This window comes from Hydra vulgaris, chromosome 02 (assembly GCF_038396675.1).
Source record: "Hydra vulgaris chromosome 02, alternate assembly HydraT2T_AEP".
In the NCBI taxonomy this organism is placed as follows: Eukaryota; Metazoa; Cnidaria; class Hydrozoa; order Anthoathecata; family Hydridae; genus Hydra; species Hydra vulgaris.
In genome coordinates this window covers 57,284,907-57,302,104 of record NC_088921.1, presented here as the reverse complement: position 1 = coordinate 57,302,104, position 17,198 = coordinate 57,284,907, and the positions used below count along the sequence as shown (strand labels likewise).

At 28.5% G+C, this 17,198-nt stretch overlaps 1 protein-coding gene across 1 annotated transcript in view; it reads right to left on the bottom strand.

Moving 5' to 3' along the window:
* Positions 1-2,076, bottom strand: part of LOC100207503 (DENN domain-containing protein 1B) — a 53,752-nt gene extending 51,676 nt beyond the window's left edge. Inside the window, exons 1-3 of the mRNA XM_065791470.1 lie at positions 1,956-2,076; positions 412-479; positions 1-44 (exon numbers count right to left, since the gene is read on the bottom strand). Of these exons, the coding sequence (XP_065647542.1) occupies positions 1-44; positions 412-479; positions 1,956-1,975 (132 nt within the window). The 5' untranslated portion in view covers positions 1,976-2,076. The remainder of the gene's footprint in view (positions 45-411; positions 480-1,955) is intronic.
* Between the last annotated feature and the right edge of the window lie 15,122 nt (positions 2,077-17,198).

Sequence of the window (17,198 nt, the reverse complement as noted above, 5' to 3'; positions counted from 1 at the left end):
CTTGTCATCAAAATTTTTTGGAAAAATATTGTTCAATGAAGATTCTAAAATATATTTTTTAAGATATACATTAAATAAATTACAAAATTAAATACATTAAAATTAAGAACATTAAACATTAAAGTTGATTTGGTAAAAATGTCAAATTTATCTTTTTAAAAAACATTAATTCAATTTTGGGCTATATAAATTATAACAATTATATAAATAGATAATTAAACTATATTTTACCAAAAGTAACAAAAAAAATTATAATAACTTGTACAAACAATAAAAAATTGGTTGTGGGCATTGGATTAAGAGATATATATAATGATCAATTTTAAAAAAATATATCTAAAATTGGTAAACAAGAAAGGAACAACAAACATAAAATATTTAGCAAATTATATATTAAGTAAAATGATATACCTTTGTCTTTGTTAACAAAATATGAAGGTACTTTTGCAAAACAATGAAACAATGTTGGTGGATTGGAACTGTAGATAAGCAAAATTTATTAAATCTCTTATCTCATAACTCCATTTAAAATATAGTTTAGTTATAAACTATAGTTCTATACTTTGTATCATCTAAATTTCAAATATTAATTTCAATATAGTATATCTAAATTTCAAATATTAATTTCAAACATGATCTTTAAAAAAGCTTATGATCTTGGAAAACTAATTAAATGCGGTATAAGATTTGAATCGAAATCATGAAAATGGAAAATGTATTAAAAAATAAATTAATAAAGCAGTGTTAACATTTCCATTGCAACTGTTTTTTACTGCTGAACATGTGAAGAGTGTTGCTACATCAACTATCTTACAGTCTGCTGCTACAAGGGAGTACTACTACATTGACTGAGGGTTTGGTTTGGGTAGGCAGTCTGCCAAATAATAAAAATTTCAAATCTAAATCTAAAAAAATGTTAATAGCATTAACATTTCATTTGCAACTTTTATTAGGCTTTTTCAGTGAATGATTGCATTTGTATTTTTTTATTTAAACAATTTATTTAAGAGACAATTATTACTATTGGAAAATAAATTATTTTTCTGGAAATTTTTTTTCAATATAATTCCAAATTTGCATGTTACAATATAAGTAAAAATTTGCCTTTTTCGAAATAACTCTTAAGCTAAATTTTTGATTTCCTTTCTTGAAATTTTTGATATAATTCCACATTTTCAATACAAAGCCTAATTTTTTATTTTCAAACTATTTCTTTTTCATGATTTCAATTTAAGTAATGCTACTTGAAACACCATATCTTTTCTGATCAAAAAAATATATAAACACAAATTATGCAAATGCGACAGAAAACATGACATTGAAAGGAAATAATCAAATGACTATCAAAATATTTAGATTATTATTTACATGAAAGTTATGAAATTAGAAAATCCTTTCTCGGAAGATATCATGCAAACTCTTTGCAATGTTTAAAGTGACCTTAAGTGGAAAATAACTTTCACTATCTATCTTCTCTCTGCCATTTTAACAATGAAAACACCAATAACAAAAAACAACAACAAAAACAATAATAACTATAATAAAAGTAAGAATAATACATAATACAAATAGCAGTATCAGTAGTTGTAGTAATGGTGTGACAAAAAGAAGGTATTTAAGTTCATAAATAATTACTAGTGTAAAAATATCATTTATTAACAAGAACAAAAAGTTTTTTTAAAAAACTTGAAACATTTAAAAAAAGATGTTATTCTTTAATTTTTCCAAAAGAAGATTGCTTCCAGTATGGTATTGTATAGTTTCATGAACACAATTAACAGTACAACATTCAGATCAAAACAAAAACAAACTTTTTATAAAAAATGATTCATTCTTTATAATAGTGTAAAATTTTTATATAAAATTCTTAATAAATTTTTTGGATATTATTCTTAGAGTTAAGTTTGCTTAGGATATTACTAAGCATCACGAAAACAAATATTAGGTATACTTACTTTAAACGCGAATCAACCATCTTGCTTTATTACACTTCTCCATACCATAAAGCTTATTGTTACTCACTAAAATTACAAAATTAAGATTTTTATTTATAACATTTATTGGGATTTCATAAAGACTATCTATAAATTAAAATTAAAAAAAAATTTATTTCAAAGTAATCATTTATTTTAACGACAGTCAATGTGATGCATCCGTCCCTTAAACAATGCGTCCGTTTAATCAAAACAGTGAAAATCCGCATTCATAAGATTGCCGCCCGTAAATTATTAAACCACCATACCTCCCATAAAAATCAAGATCAGAGGTGCATGCAAGAAAAACCGGGATGAGATTGCATTCATATCTTCAAAACTTAATTCACAATCATTTGCGGACTTGTTTTATTCTAGAGCCAAATTTAGCCCACTGGTTGTGAGTTGAATATCTCTCTTTATAATAATATTCTTATATATTAATTTATAAAATAGTCTTATATATATAATAATAGTCTTATATATATAATATAATTCTTAAATAGTCAGGAAGTTATTTATTTTAAAATGTTTTACAATCAACTTTATTTTATAAATGGAAATATTAAAAATCAGATTTAATAAAAACTTTTAAAATCAATTTTGATCTGTAGCGACAATTTGATTTTAATAAAAAAGGAACGTTATTTACTTACATTTCGTACCCAAACCTGTTGCAAAAAACGATCAAAAAATATTATAAAAAGCAAAATAAACAACATAAGCAAAATATTTGTTTAAATTAAAATTAGTTACATCAAATTAAAGACCACAACTAAAAGATAACTGTTTACCTATTAAAGTCACATAAAAAATCGAGGTTTAACACAAATTGAATCATAATTTGAAATATAATTTTGACAAAATATATAGTTAGTAGGGCAGACAATTGAGCGAATAAGTTTCGAAAGCCAGCTCTGTTAGATAGAGTAATTTGGTTTGGATTTAAAAAGCATAATAATAATCATTGTAGCATATACATGTAAATATGTTTAAGCTCAAATTATGTGATATATATGTTAGGCTTTTTTTTTTAAAATCATAAAATTAACTAATTATAAAAAATGACTTTTTTGGTTGGTAAAAACTTCCTTGGTTATGAAAAACCTATTTTGTTCTGTATTTAAGTACGGGAAGTTTTAACTTATGTACTTTCTATTTTGCTAGTTACTTGTTTTTATATTTTATAAAATTTTTATCTTTTAATTAAATTGTTTTTGAGCAACAAAGAACTTCATTTAAACTTAAAATTAGTGACAATAATTTTTAAACAAATATTATTTTTTATTTTTTAATATCATTATGATTTAAATATTAATTAAAAAAAAAAAAAAAGGACAAAATGAAAGTTTTTATGAAAACTATATTCAAAAAGTAAACAAATCTTTAACTGTAAGTTTAATTTAATATAAAAATTACAATTATATAACATAATATTATTTGACAGTTTATTTTTTAGATTAAGTGAATAAAATAAAACTTAAAGAGAGTAAACAAAAAACTTGTAAGTATGTACTAATTATAATTACACGTGTTATTACCATTGAGTTAATTTAAATCGAGCAAGCAATCGAAAGAAAAAAAAAGAAATTTATCATCATAAATTAAAGAAATAAAACAAAACAAAATTGAAAATCATAATTTAAAACAAAAGAAAGCAAAAAAAACAAATTGAAATAAAAGAAGCTGCTATGAATAAATTTCATTCGACTCAGTCTTTATGAAATTATAAAATTATTTTAAAATTTCTCTACTAATTGGTAGTACCAGGGCTGGATATACCATCGAGGCCAGGACTAAAATTTAGTATAAGATCTTTTGCTTTTGATAATGCAACACTCGATTTAGTAATTCGGTAGTTATTAGTAATAAATATATACATATATTTATTACTAATAAAATCAAATAAATAAATGACGTAGTGTGCAATCAATAGTGTTACACTTCTTCTCTAGAAATTGTGTCAGTTTGTCCAGATTTGAATAGTGTCACTTTTATTGTACCATTAATAGATCATATATTTTCTTTTCTAGCTTTTTAGTTAGCAAAGTTATTGGCGATATCAATTCATTTCCTTTATGATGTCCTTTTCATTACTTATAAAAGCCAGGTTACCAAGTCGCTCTTGAAGCATTGAGGTATGCAGTCTATTTTTGATCAATTTCATTTTAGAAAACAATCTTTAGGCAAACAGTTTGTTATCAAATATGTTGAGATTACGGAGCGTAACATCATCATTAGGGAACTCATCCTGCACACCTTGTGTATAAGTGAATACATGACATTTTCCATTATCGCGTCTATTTGCTCTTCATCAAGAAACGCCTCCAAAAAGTCTTTGAATTGCACTAACTTATTTCTAAAGGAGAATGAATTTAAATCGTTTTTTAGTTGCGGCAAATTTGTTTCCTACTGATTTAACACTTTCAGAATAAAAAAAGACTAATCTCGCTTTTTTTTTTAATTTCTGTATTTTATTCTAAATTTAATGTTTATTTTTAAACAATATATAAAAAAGAAAAAGAAAAAACACAAATGAGTATATCAATAAAAAAAAAAATAATAAAGAATACAGAAACTCAAAGACCCATTAAGTCTTGTCGCATAGAACCACTAAGATTAGAAACTAAACTTTTTTAAAATTATACTTATTTTGGTGTTTATGGTGTTTGAGGTGCTTGTAATAATCTATCTAATACCTAATGTAATAATCTAATGATTGAGTTACTTTTAGTAAGTTATAGAAAGTTGATTCTAGTGAATATATTTTTATGTCCATATATTTTAAATAATTTTTTTTTTCTCTTTCTTTGTATACTTTTTAATTAATAGAGTTATAGAGTCTTCGTCAGATTTTCAGATTTTATTTTGGGTAGTGAAATTTACAATTTTAGTCAAGTTTTATGTATAATTTATGTATCTTTTAGTTCTTAGTTACCCAATGCTGTATGCTAGAAGGTTAATAACATAACAGCATGGTAAGCAGCAATCATGGTAAGCAGCAAGCACCTTCAATTTTATATTCTCTTTTTTTTTGTAAGAAGATATTATTTTGTATAAATGCTGCATAAACTATTAACTTAGTGCTGTGAATACACAAAACTCAGAGGTTCTTTCTATTGCATTATTATTGCATAAATTATTTGATTAACATACTCTTAAATGTCACTTTACTGGTAAAAAAAAAAGGTCCTGGTTGGCAGTCGGCAAATGCCAGCTAACCAGGACCTTTCTTTTTTTAAGATCTTAGTCAGCAAAAAAGTTTTTCTTGGCCTTAGTCGGCAAAAAAAAAATAGTCCCCCCCCTCCTCCTCCATCTTTTCAGGACGGCCCTGACTAGTTTTTTATTGTTTTTTACTTCTACTAACAGGTTATAACTACTAGATTCTTGGTATAATACTAGTTTCTTATTTGTTCTTTCTAATGTTAAATGAACTAATTCTTAACTAATTTAACAAAAAAATTTTATCTTAATTACATTCATTTTTTTTAAAAAGAAAGATATTATACAAACTTATTATGAAAAGTATATTAAATACAAAAATTTTAAAAATGATTTTTATGTTAAACCGAATATTTTATTTGTATTTAAGGCTTGTACATTAAAATAAAAGATATAAAAGTTCATCACAAAAGTTTCTTAATTTGTAATTAACCAAATCCATCGCCATCTTGGGAGGCCAAAACTGGCCTCAAAAAATTTGCCGTATGCGCTATCTAGTAATATTTTGAGATCAGTGGTTTATATATCTATCAGTAACGAATGCAGGATTTTTTAGTGGTGGTGGAGGGAAGGGGAGGGGAGGAGGAAATATTTTTGTATCGTATTTGGGTTCCTAAAAAAAAAATAGTTCCTCAATTTCTAAGATATTTTAGAACTTTCAGATTCTGGGGGGATGGGGGTGGTGGTGCATGAATACCCTTATCCCGCCCCCTGGATCCGTCGCTGATATATATACGTATAACTACTATAATAGAAATATCTTAAAGAAAATAGCTTTTCATATTTATTAAAATGAGGACAATTATTAAATAAATAAGTTGAAAGAAGTATATAACAAATGGTGCACAATACAAATCGATAAAACTTTGTTAAACAAATTATTGTCTTTGTGCTTTATTAACAAACACAGCATTTATTAACAACAACAAGTTATCTTTAGGCCAAATTCGGCAACGATCCACTACTCCAAAGAAGACAATGGCGTGGTACAACAAAAATGACATCGATATTGTCTCAAAAGATGCAAATCCTCAAAACTCCCATGAGCAGCGCCTTATCGAGAGTTACTGGGCAGTATTAAAATTAATCTTGTTGAAAAAAATTGGAATTAATTTGTTATGTATTTCTCGAGTTATTGCTAAAAAAACCCGGTCTTTTTTTCTAAAGGTTTTTTTAATAGACGAACAAGATATGAAATACGAATCTACTTTTTTCTAACCATAGCAGATTTAATTATTTCCACATCTGAACGAAAATTGCTTTAAATTGAGACAAACTGAATGATTTTTGTTCAGCTACTTTAATTTTGAAAAGATTCAAATTTTCAATTTAATTAAGGTCTGGTGACTGAGAAATCCAATCTAACATCTTAAAACTGCCTTTTTTTATCACTATTTATCATTATTTATTAAGCTAACTTCGATGTGTATTTCGATCTCCATCCTATTGAATGATGAAATTGCGAGATAAGCCTGCAATTTTGGCGCTTAATCTCAGTTTTTTTTTCATTATATTTAGTGAAAACTTTTTTAGTCATTATTCTGTCAATGAATTTGAGTTTGTCAACACCACTCCAAGCAAAAGAACCCCAAACCATTACTTGTCCTATAATAATAAAGAAAAAAAAATTAAGGTATATAGAATATTGCAACATTTTAATAAAGCTTAATGATACCTTATGATGGTCCGTTTGAACTCTTTTTTGAAATTTTAACCGGGGTTTTTACCAGTGATGGCATTTGATCTAAAAACGCTAAATAGCAAAAATTTCGAATAGGAAGTTCAAGTAACAGATTGTGCAAAGTGTTGCGCAACGTTTTTACCCATTAACTGTTATTGCTTCTTAGTCTGGTTCACACAATTTAATCGTTAATCACTAAAGAATAATTACACAAAAGTTTATTCATTTACGACTACTTGTACTTATCCCACAAGAGACTTACTTCAAAACACCACAAATGTTGCTTAACATAAATCAGTTAAGTTACTCTCATTCCAATATTTTTCAAACATTCTAATCTCGATACTTTCGTGTCATTTAACATTATAAAATTACCTTTAAGGAAGTCATTAATTCTTAAGTTCCTAATTCTCTTGAGGCAAAAATAATTCTTAAAAACATACTTCAACGTTAATAAAAGTATACGTTACTACAGTTAATTTATAAAATTTTTAATGAACCTTATTCTATTTTTTTTTAATGTTACAAAGTTTATATCTAAAGATATAGTTACTGAAAAAGTGCAACAACGTTACATTAAACTACAGCATCACGAAAGACGAAAAAAAAAAAAAATGAATTGTTTAAAAAATAGCAACTCAAACCCCTTGAATTTTATTCAACCATTAATGATAATAATAAAGTCAACGAGGGCACCTAATTTCCTCTTAAGATGTTACGGAAGAAGATGAGGTAGATAAAAACTTTTCAATGAAAGAAAAATTATTGCCAATCTGCAATAACGCTGAAAATTTCCAAAAGAAAACTGTTAAAAGAAATTTGTACAGTTTTTGATGGATCCGGGTAAAAGAACACAGCTACTTATTTTGGGAAAGAATTAAGCGGTAGGTGGAGGTGGAGCAGCTTTAAATCATATTACACTTTCTATAATATCAGTTTATAGAGAAAGAGATCAGCTAACAAAATTGAAGAAGCTAAATTGATTGAAGAAAGTTGGGCTCCACCTGAATTTTCAAAAATCCATTGGGCTAGAAAAACTTTCAAGCAAGCTACTGGAAAAAAGGAAAAACGAGTTGTGTAACGGACCACCTCCTAAATTGAAATGGGCAATGTTGCAAAAAATCTTGTATGTAATCTTTCTCGTATAAACAATATTAAAGAGCGAGGCATCAAGCTCACAGGAGACATCCAAATCAAATGTTTTGATCCAGTTGAAAGTGAACAACTTTCTCAAGTTGTGGAAAATAATTAAAAAAGTTTCAAGCTGCATATTACTCAAAAAAAAAATCAACTGTAATAAACAGGGGTGTGGAGTCGTAAATAAAAAGATTACCTAAATTTTCAGAGTACGACTCCGACTCTAAAGCAAAATTTTGGAAAAAATCTTTAAATTCTTTAAAAAATATAAGGAGATAATTAAGAAAAATTTTTTTTGTCAAGTATGAAAAATTCTTTGAAGGTTAAATATTTTGTATATGCACGGTGCAATGTCGAAAAGTTTTACTATTGGAGTTGGTTTGAGTTTTACTATTGGACTCCGACTCCGCTAAAAATGTCGCGACTCCAACTCCACAATTTCGACTCCGACTAAAAAGTTATTGTTTGTTGGAAATAAATTTTCAACAAACAATAACTTTTAGTAACGTGATTAATTGTATATTTTTGTATATTTTAAGGTGGTACTTGGGTGAAAAACTCAAATTCTTTATTTCTTATTATTTTAATTTGATATTTTGATACATTTATCAAATATAGGTAACCAAACTTTGAAAGAAAGAACAAAAAATTACAAAAAAGTCCTTTTATTGGCCCAAAAGTCACAAAATAGTCACTTTACGGTGCGTCAAATTGAGAAAAAACCACTTGTAGTATGCTATTGGAATTTTTACAGTTTGTTTTTAGTATAATTTTACAAGTATGGAAGCAGAATTGGCTTGATTGGATAACTAGATCTAAGATAATTAAAATTTGAACATATTATTTGTAATAAGGCTTGAAAATGAAACTTTAAGCCCAGGTTATTATGGTCCGAAAAATATTTTTTCAAAAAATGTTGGTTCAAAACCTGCATCTAATAAAAAATAACCACTATGCAAAATTTCAAGTGCGAAGCTCAAACCAATCAAAAGTTACATGACGCACCGTCCAAAAGTTTTAATATTGAGATAAATGCTATTTAAGTAAGAATTCACTAAAAAATCAAAATTTTCTCTATATATTCAAAAAAACTAATTTTTATGATTGATGATTAGAAATAAAACATAATATAAACTAATATAAACCATAACCATACTTCAGTTCTTCTTCTGATTCAACGGTATTCGTAAAACCTTTATGCACTCCTCGAATATGCTTTCTCCTCTTCTTTACTGAATCAAGCGATTTTCTATCCATTTGCATTACTCGTCGATTGTTATTTGAGACGCAGAAATCATTTGAGTAAATCCAGGAACAATACCTAATCCTTCTAAAACCTTTAAAATTCCAGTTGAACCGTCATTAAAATTATTAACTGCAGAAGCTACACCTAACTCAACAGTAGTTTTACACACATAGATATATTTTGGACATCGTTTCCAAATCATTCCATTTAGTGACTCATTGGTATTTTGCGTTTTGTCATGAAGACATTTTTTTAACAAATTATCATCACTCAAACTTAAAAAAAACAGGCTTTATTTCTTCAAGGATAGCAAAGGGTGATCCTACCTTATGGTTGTATGTTGCTGTATTGTTTATTTTGTTAGCCTGATATTTACACCAACTATCAGCAGTTCGTGGGCACATTTGGTGTCTTGATTCAACATCTTTTGCTTCAAAGCAATGGAAAAGCACTGCTCCAATAGCTTTTTTTAACTGGTAAACAGTAGAACCTGTCAATTGCCGAACTGCGATACCAAAATAATTTTGCAGTTTATTTATAACTTTCTCAGTAAGACGACCTGCACCTCCTGCGTTTTTCCATCAGATAATTTCTGCTTATTTGTTGCTTTGAGTTTCCGTAACCGTTCACCAACTTGCTTTTGGATATGGCCTACACATTCCAATTTTTCCACAACTATTCCTTTGTATGGATCTCTAGCTACAATATCAGGATATGACTTAGAGTCTCTATTTATTTTGTATATCGGAGCTTACGACTATCTTCTGAAGTAACAAAACAATCTACTAAAGCAGCAGCTTCCATAGAATCAGCCGAAACAGTATGATTGACGTTGCAATCATGAGTTAAAATATATTCTTCATATTCATCAGAACCCTTCTTTGCTTCCCAAGATTGATATGACTTACAAACTTTATATCGTACACGATAATCTAAACACTTTCCTGTGTCACTTGCTATTACAGTAACAACATCATTTACTGATGCATAACCTCTTCGTTGCCATGATCCATCACATGATACAGTTACATTTGAAATACCATTTTCATCTTTGTCAGTTGCAAATAATGAATCTCTCAATTCAGCGGAGGCATTGTTCATAGAACACGTTACAACATCATTTTTTTGTAATTCATTAAACACAGTAACATTCATTGGAGGTGGCATGTTTAAACATCCACACAATTTTTCTAAACCGGTGTGACCTTTTCCAATTTCCCTCATTGCAATAACAGTGCGTACATTTACTTCAAATGGAGGTCTACCACAATTGCTTTTCCGTTTGCATTCTTTACTCAAATGAAAGGTTGCACACCAACTACAATTTGAACATTGCAACAATAACAGTATTGATAAGCCTTGCTTTCTCAAGACATCAAATGTTAACCTAATGGTCTTCTTTTTACAATCAGGGGATGTAGCTACTAAATTAATAATTTTTATAAGAATATCGGAAGAAAAAAGTAGAATAAACGAATTATACACAGTTAAGTTTGGAAAATTTACATAGGGTAACAAATCAGTGTCATTGTTGGGCAAGGACAATGCAATGTTAATTTGATTAGATTTATCAGTGATTTTAGAATATAGTGGTTAACTTGTTGATAAATATGATAGGTTTATTTTCTTTCCTGAAGAAGAAATAGGTGGGTTAGATGATGAAATCTCATGTGATTCTTCTTGTTTTTTTTGTATGCTAATTACCTTTAAACGAGCGTCTGAAAAATGCCTTCGAATGGCCAGACTTTCTCTGCAACATAGGCTATGTTGCAGATAATGAATAATAAAAAAAAGTAGAGCCATGTCATAGCTCTACTTTTTTTTATTATTCATTATCATTAACTATAACAAAAAAAAAATAAGTAGCACATGAAAACCAATCAACTTAAGGTGGCACACAACTGAAAACAAGTTTTTTTGTAAATAATCAAAATTTTGATTTTTTTTTTTTTAATGACAATTATTTTATATTAAAATAAAATAAAAAACAGCTAATTTTTTTTTTTAATTAATTTTATTATCCATAATGGCCAAAAATGGGTTGTAAAACATGTGTTTTTAGTAAATCTTCAAAACCTAATAACTTAATTTTGTCTCAACTACTGAAACTAAAATTTTGAACATAGCTTCCTAATCATATTTCACCCTGTTTGACCGTGGGAATTTTTATAATTTAAATTATTTCATGAAATATTGCATTTCTAACAAAATCACCTAATATATATATGAAATATCAATAAATTCAGCACTATAAACATCAATATTTCACTTTCTATAACTTTTTATGAAAATTCTGAGGGTTAAATGAAGTATTATATTATGATAAACAAATCCTGAAAATTGTATTATGTAATTCTGTTTTGTTAATGAGAAAATGTGTTTCAAAGTTTAAAAAAATACATATTGAGAAAAAAGCAAAAATAAGAAAAAAATATATAACAACATAAAAATTATCAAAATCCACCAGAGATGTAACTATCAGTTGTTTCTTTTATTTGCTGATCGTCTATGAAACCTTTTCTCTGCATTTTACTTTTATCCGTTGACTTTGACTTCATATGTCGAATTCTGGTTTTGTCAACTTTACTTGACGAAGCTAATGTAACAATTCCACTCAAGCCAAAGTATTTTAAAACTTCTAATACACCATTAGCACCATCATTATAATGCAGCACTGCTGAGTATGTTCCCATTTCAATTGTAGACTTACTAACAAATGTGTGCTTTGGTACGCGAGACCATATAATAGAATTTAATGCTTCATTGGCATTTTGCGTCGTTCCATGCAAACATTTAATTAGAAGATCATCAGCCTGAAGATCCTTGATGATTGGTAAAATAAGATTCTTAATCCAGATAGGTATACATGATTTTGATTTGTAATTTGTATTATTTAGAGCCCAATATTTGCACCAACTTGCCAATCCTCTTGGGCAAAACTGATGTTGCATTTGCTGGTTTTCAAAGTTGGTAAAATGAAATAAAATAGCATAAACTGCCTTTTTCATAGCATACAAGTTGTTGACATTTTGACGAATGGCCATGCCATAATAGTTTTGCATAGAATTTATACATTTTTCTGTTAGGTTACCTCTACCTGATAAAGGTGTTTTAGTGCCTTTGTGTGCTTTGACTAAATTTCTAAGTCGTGTACCCAATCTTTTTTGCACATGACCTACACATTCAAGTTTTATTGGAGTGATGTCAAAATCCTGGTAAGGGTTTGAGTTTTTGACATCTTTGAATGAAGAAGTGTCTCCATCACCTAGAAACTCTTTATAAATTAGATTATTTTTTTTAACCGAGCGATTAAAAATTGTTACTGCTCCTGCAGACTCCATACTTCCAGACGAAGATTTGTGATTTATTTCACATTGATGATCAATTATCCAACACTGATATTCTGGAGTTCCTTTTTTACTGTTCCACATTTTACAGCCCATGCAGTACTTAGACAAAACTTCAATATCAATGCATTTATCCCCAGAAATCGCAGTAACTACACCGTGCAATGAATTGTGACCGCGTTTCTGCCATGTACCATCAATTGAAACTCTTACACATGGTATATCCTGAGCAATGTCAACTTTTTTAGAGTCCTTAGTCGCTAATAACATACTTTTCTCTGAAGCACTTTTATAAGCTACCATAATAGTTTTGTTTAATTTTTGAAATCCATTTTCAGATATACATTTTAAGTTCATGCAAGATGAAAATGTTTTTATAGCTCCATAACCACAGCCTACTTCTCGAAAAGCTATTATTGCACGAATATTAACATCATATGGTGAGTTAGCTGCTACTGCATCAAATTTAGCATTTATTGATTTGTTTGATGAATTAAATCTTTTAACATAATCACAGTGTTCACATTTTAATTGAAACAAATGTGCAAATCCTTTTCTACTGGAATCAACATCTGTTAAAAGTAATGGCTGAAAGCAGTTGTTGCATGCAGTTTTAGCTATAAGTTCTTTAAGAATTGAAAAATTAATAAAAACAAAATAGTTATCTTTTCCAGAATCAAATGTATTCCAGTAGTTGGGTTTGATTTTCCTTTCACTAGAACAGCTACTTGCTGCTTGAGTTGTGGACGATGTCATCGTCGATGATAAGATGTAAGAAGAAGATGATTTTTTATTTCCAACAACACCATTCCATTTTCGTTTTATCCTTCTTGATAAATTTTGTTTAGTTTTATTTCCTTGTTTATTCATTTAAAAACAACTTTATTCCAACTAAATTGAAATCAATTTTTAAATTATTTGGTATAAAATGAGAGAAAAGTTACAGTATAAAAGACTAACATTAACAGATTAAAAACACTCTTGTTCGTAAATAAAATTTTGAATTATGACTTTTAAAACTGAAAACTAACAAGAGTCTGCGTATAACAAATTAAAACCAAGTTTGTGATGGTGTTTTACTGTTTTGAATTCAGAAAAACTCCTATGACTGATGGTTGCTAAGGCGTTGTTAGGGAATTTATTTTCAAGTGTCATCTACTAAAATGATATTAAATCAACTTTTATATCATTTTTGAGACTAATTTTTTTTTTATATGTTCAAGGAATGGTTATAGAATCAAAATACCCAAAAATCTAAAAATTGATTTTTTTCAAAAAACTTGCTTTTTTTCAGTTGTGTGCCACCTTAATAACAATAAAAGTAGCAAATCTTTGTTATAGTTAACTTATTTATTAAGTTAACTATAACAAAGCTCTACCATTTTTTATTTATTTCTTACTTATTAAAACTAAAGTAAATGACAATAAAAAGTCATTTAAATAATAATAATAACAGATAAAAATTCATTTCATTTAAAACTAATTAACGAAACCAAATAAACAATGATTATAAACATGAACAAATATTGATTTACATACAACTTCATACAACTTTTTGAGAAAAAATTTTATTAAACTAAAACCTCATGTAAACGTTTATTAGTTTGGTGACTTTTTGCATGGCAGTTTAAAATTCTGTAAAGTACTTTAATGACTTACCAACAACCAACCCTGGGACTCTAAATTATAAAGAAACATACTTTTAGAGGCTTTAAGTGATTCAAAATTGGTTGCTAGGGGCGTCGCTATGAAAGTTTGAGTCCTGATTTTACTAATGCCTATTTTAAAATGGAAAGTTAGATATTTTCTTTATTGTTTTTTTAAAAACAAATTACATAGGCGTTTTATATATAGTTTCAATTTTTACTATTTTTTCATCCAAGTACCACCTTAATAAATCTTTTGTGGGATACGTGCAAGTCATCGTTAACTAATCATATTTTGTATAATTATTTCTTAATAATTAATAATTAAATTCTGTGAACCCCTCTAGGAAGCAATAACATCTAGTGGACAAAAATGTTGCGCAACATTTGCGCAATCCATTTTTCTAACTACTAATGTTTTGCGGGAGATCTAAAAATTGTCTTAAATTCAAATTTTTTTTGTATTCAGCGTTTTTTGATTAAATGTCACCACTCGTAAAAACTCCGTATTAAAATTAAAAAAAAAAAGTTTAAAATAGACTATCCTAATTGTACTTTCTCTGATGGTATTGTACGCAAATAAAAAAAAAAAATGGGTCGCCATTTTTTTTTTATTTGCGTACAATACCATCAGAACTAAACAAATATATTTTTGTTTCATTTGATCATAAAACTCGTCGCCATTGAACTTCGACTTTTCAAGTGCTTGGAAACAGTTTGAGAAATTACTATTATAACATGATCTGTTTGTAAATTTTTTATAGATTAGGTGTCTTCTATCTTGCTCAACTTTCCTAATAATTTCTCGTTTAATGCGTTTGGTATTTGTTTCCTAATTATTTCTCTATTTTAATGAGTATAGCTGTTTTAGCTGAACGTTTTTTTCTAAGCAAGTTCTTGATGGTACCCATTTTTTCATACTTTCTAATGATGTTTCTTACACTATTAAGCTTAAAAATTACTCTTTCAGAAATTATTTTATATTCTTTTTCATCTTTATAGTGTACTAGGATTATTTTTTTATTGATTTCTGAATTTTATGTTTTTTCACCATTATTCTATTATCAAGAACTTATAAAAAATAACTTTTTTTGCTCAAAATTTGGTTGAATAATTTCAATCATCCAAACTAGTTTACGTGTTTTTTTTCTGCAACTTTACTAAATCATACAACAGAAAATTTAAAAAATTTGCACTGTAGTATTAGGGATTGTCTTTAAATTACATTACGCAATTCTTAACCATTTTGACCCCTTCGTCACAACATCATAAAGCTTTAGTAACACGTCCCACATGTGTCGTCTTTTTTTTGTTTATTTGTTTCGAAAAGTTTTTTGATATCTGATATAAGTAGTATGAGAAGTAAATGATGGCCTGCTTTCATATAAGATCATGAAAGTGTTAAAACAATTTTTTACAAAAAGATGTCTTATCTAGTTATAAATTATTTTGAAGATCAGGCCTGATTATTGGGAGCTTAATATTGCAGTTTCCTTTCTCCCGATTGTGCAGGGTTGAGTGGCTATAAATAAAATTATTTAATCTAGAAAGTGATTATGGGATCGAATATTTCAAAAGTTATTAATAAAGCAAGTCATTATGGGATTGAGATGCTGACAAATATCTTCTGTGACGTATATACAGCTATGCTCAAATGTATGGAGCACCCCTATATTTTATTTAAAATTCAAAAGTAATGAACAAATAGTAAATGTGAATGTGTTTATTTGATACAAATTATTTCAATTCAACAATATTATTTAATATAATTAATATTTTGTAGCACCTCCCTTTGCCTTGATCACCGCACGTAGTCTTTTGGGCATGCTGTCCACAAGATCCTTACATACATTCGCTGGTATTTTTTCCCATTCATCCAGAATTTTCGCTTTAAATTCTTCTTTGGATTTACATCTGTAAATTGACAACTTCCTCTTCAAAATAGACCACAAATTTTCTATGGGTGACAAATCTGGAGACTGGGGGGGGGGCCACGTAATGAGGGGAACTTCATTTGTTGAAAACCAGTCCAAACTTTTTTTTGCCTTGTGGCAAGGAGCGTTATCTTGTTGAAAATAATATTGAGGGACATCTTCGTCAAATAATTTCAATATTGATGGCTCCAAAACTTCATTTAGCATGGTAATGTAGCGCTCTGCATTCATCCTACCCTCACATAAAAATATTTCACCTACGCCACTGGAGGCCATGCAACCCCAGATCATTGTGCCACCACCGCCAAATTTGACTGTAGGGATGATACATTCCGGCTCAAATGCTTCGCCTGGTCGTCGTCTTACAAAGGTGCCTCCAGGTTGCCCGAAAATCTAGGTCAAAAAAGTAAAGGAATACAAATTTGATATTATAAATTTTAACATGTAAAATTTCAGGTACTTAAAGGAATAATTTCGAAATGATATTTTTTTTTTATTTTTTGGTTACACCGTAAGTCATAATGATGCCTTACCTCTATATTTGATTCGTCTGACCAAATAATTTTGGCCCAATCTTCTGATGACCAATTTTGGTGCTGTTTAGCCCATTCTAAACGAAGTTTCTTATGGTGCTCAGTCAGCAATGGTTTTCGGCGAGCCCTTCTTCCATGTAAATTACCTTCTTTTAAGTATCTTCTAACACTTGGAGCAGAAATTTGAATTTTTCTGTGCTCCCACAGATCGCTAACCAAGTCTTTAGAAGATTTGGTCCGATTTCGAAGTGAAATCCTGTTGAGGAAACGATGGTTTCTAGGAGAAAGTATACGTTTTCTTCCCGTTTTTGGTCTATTTTTGTATGAACCAGTTTCACTAAATCTATTTATAGCATTTTGCACTGCTTTCCTTGAGCATTTCATAATTTTTGAAATTTCCACTTGGGAATGTCCTTGTTTATGGAGTATCACAATTTGGCTTCTTTCACTCACAGAAAGTTCGCGTGTTTTACTCATAA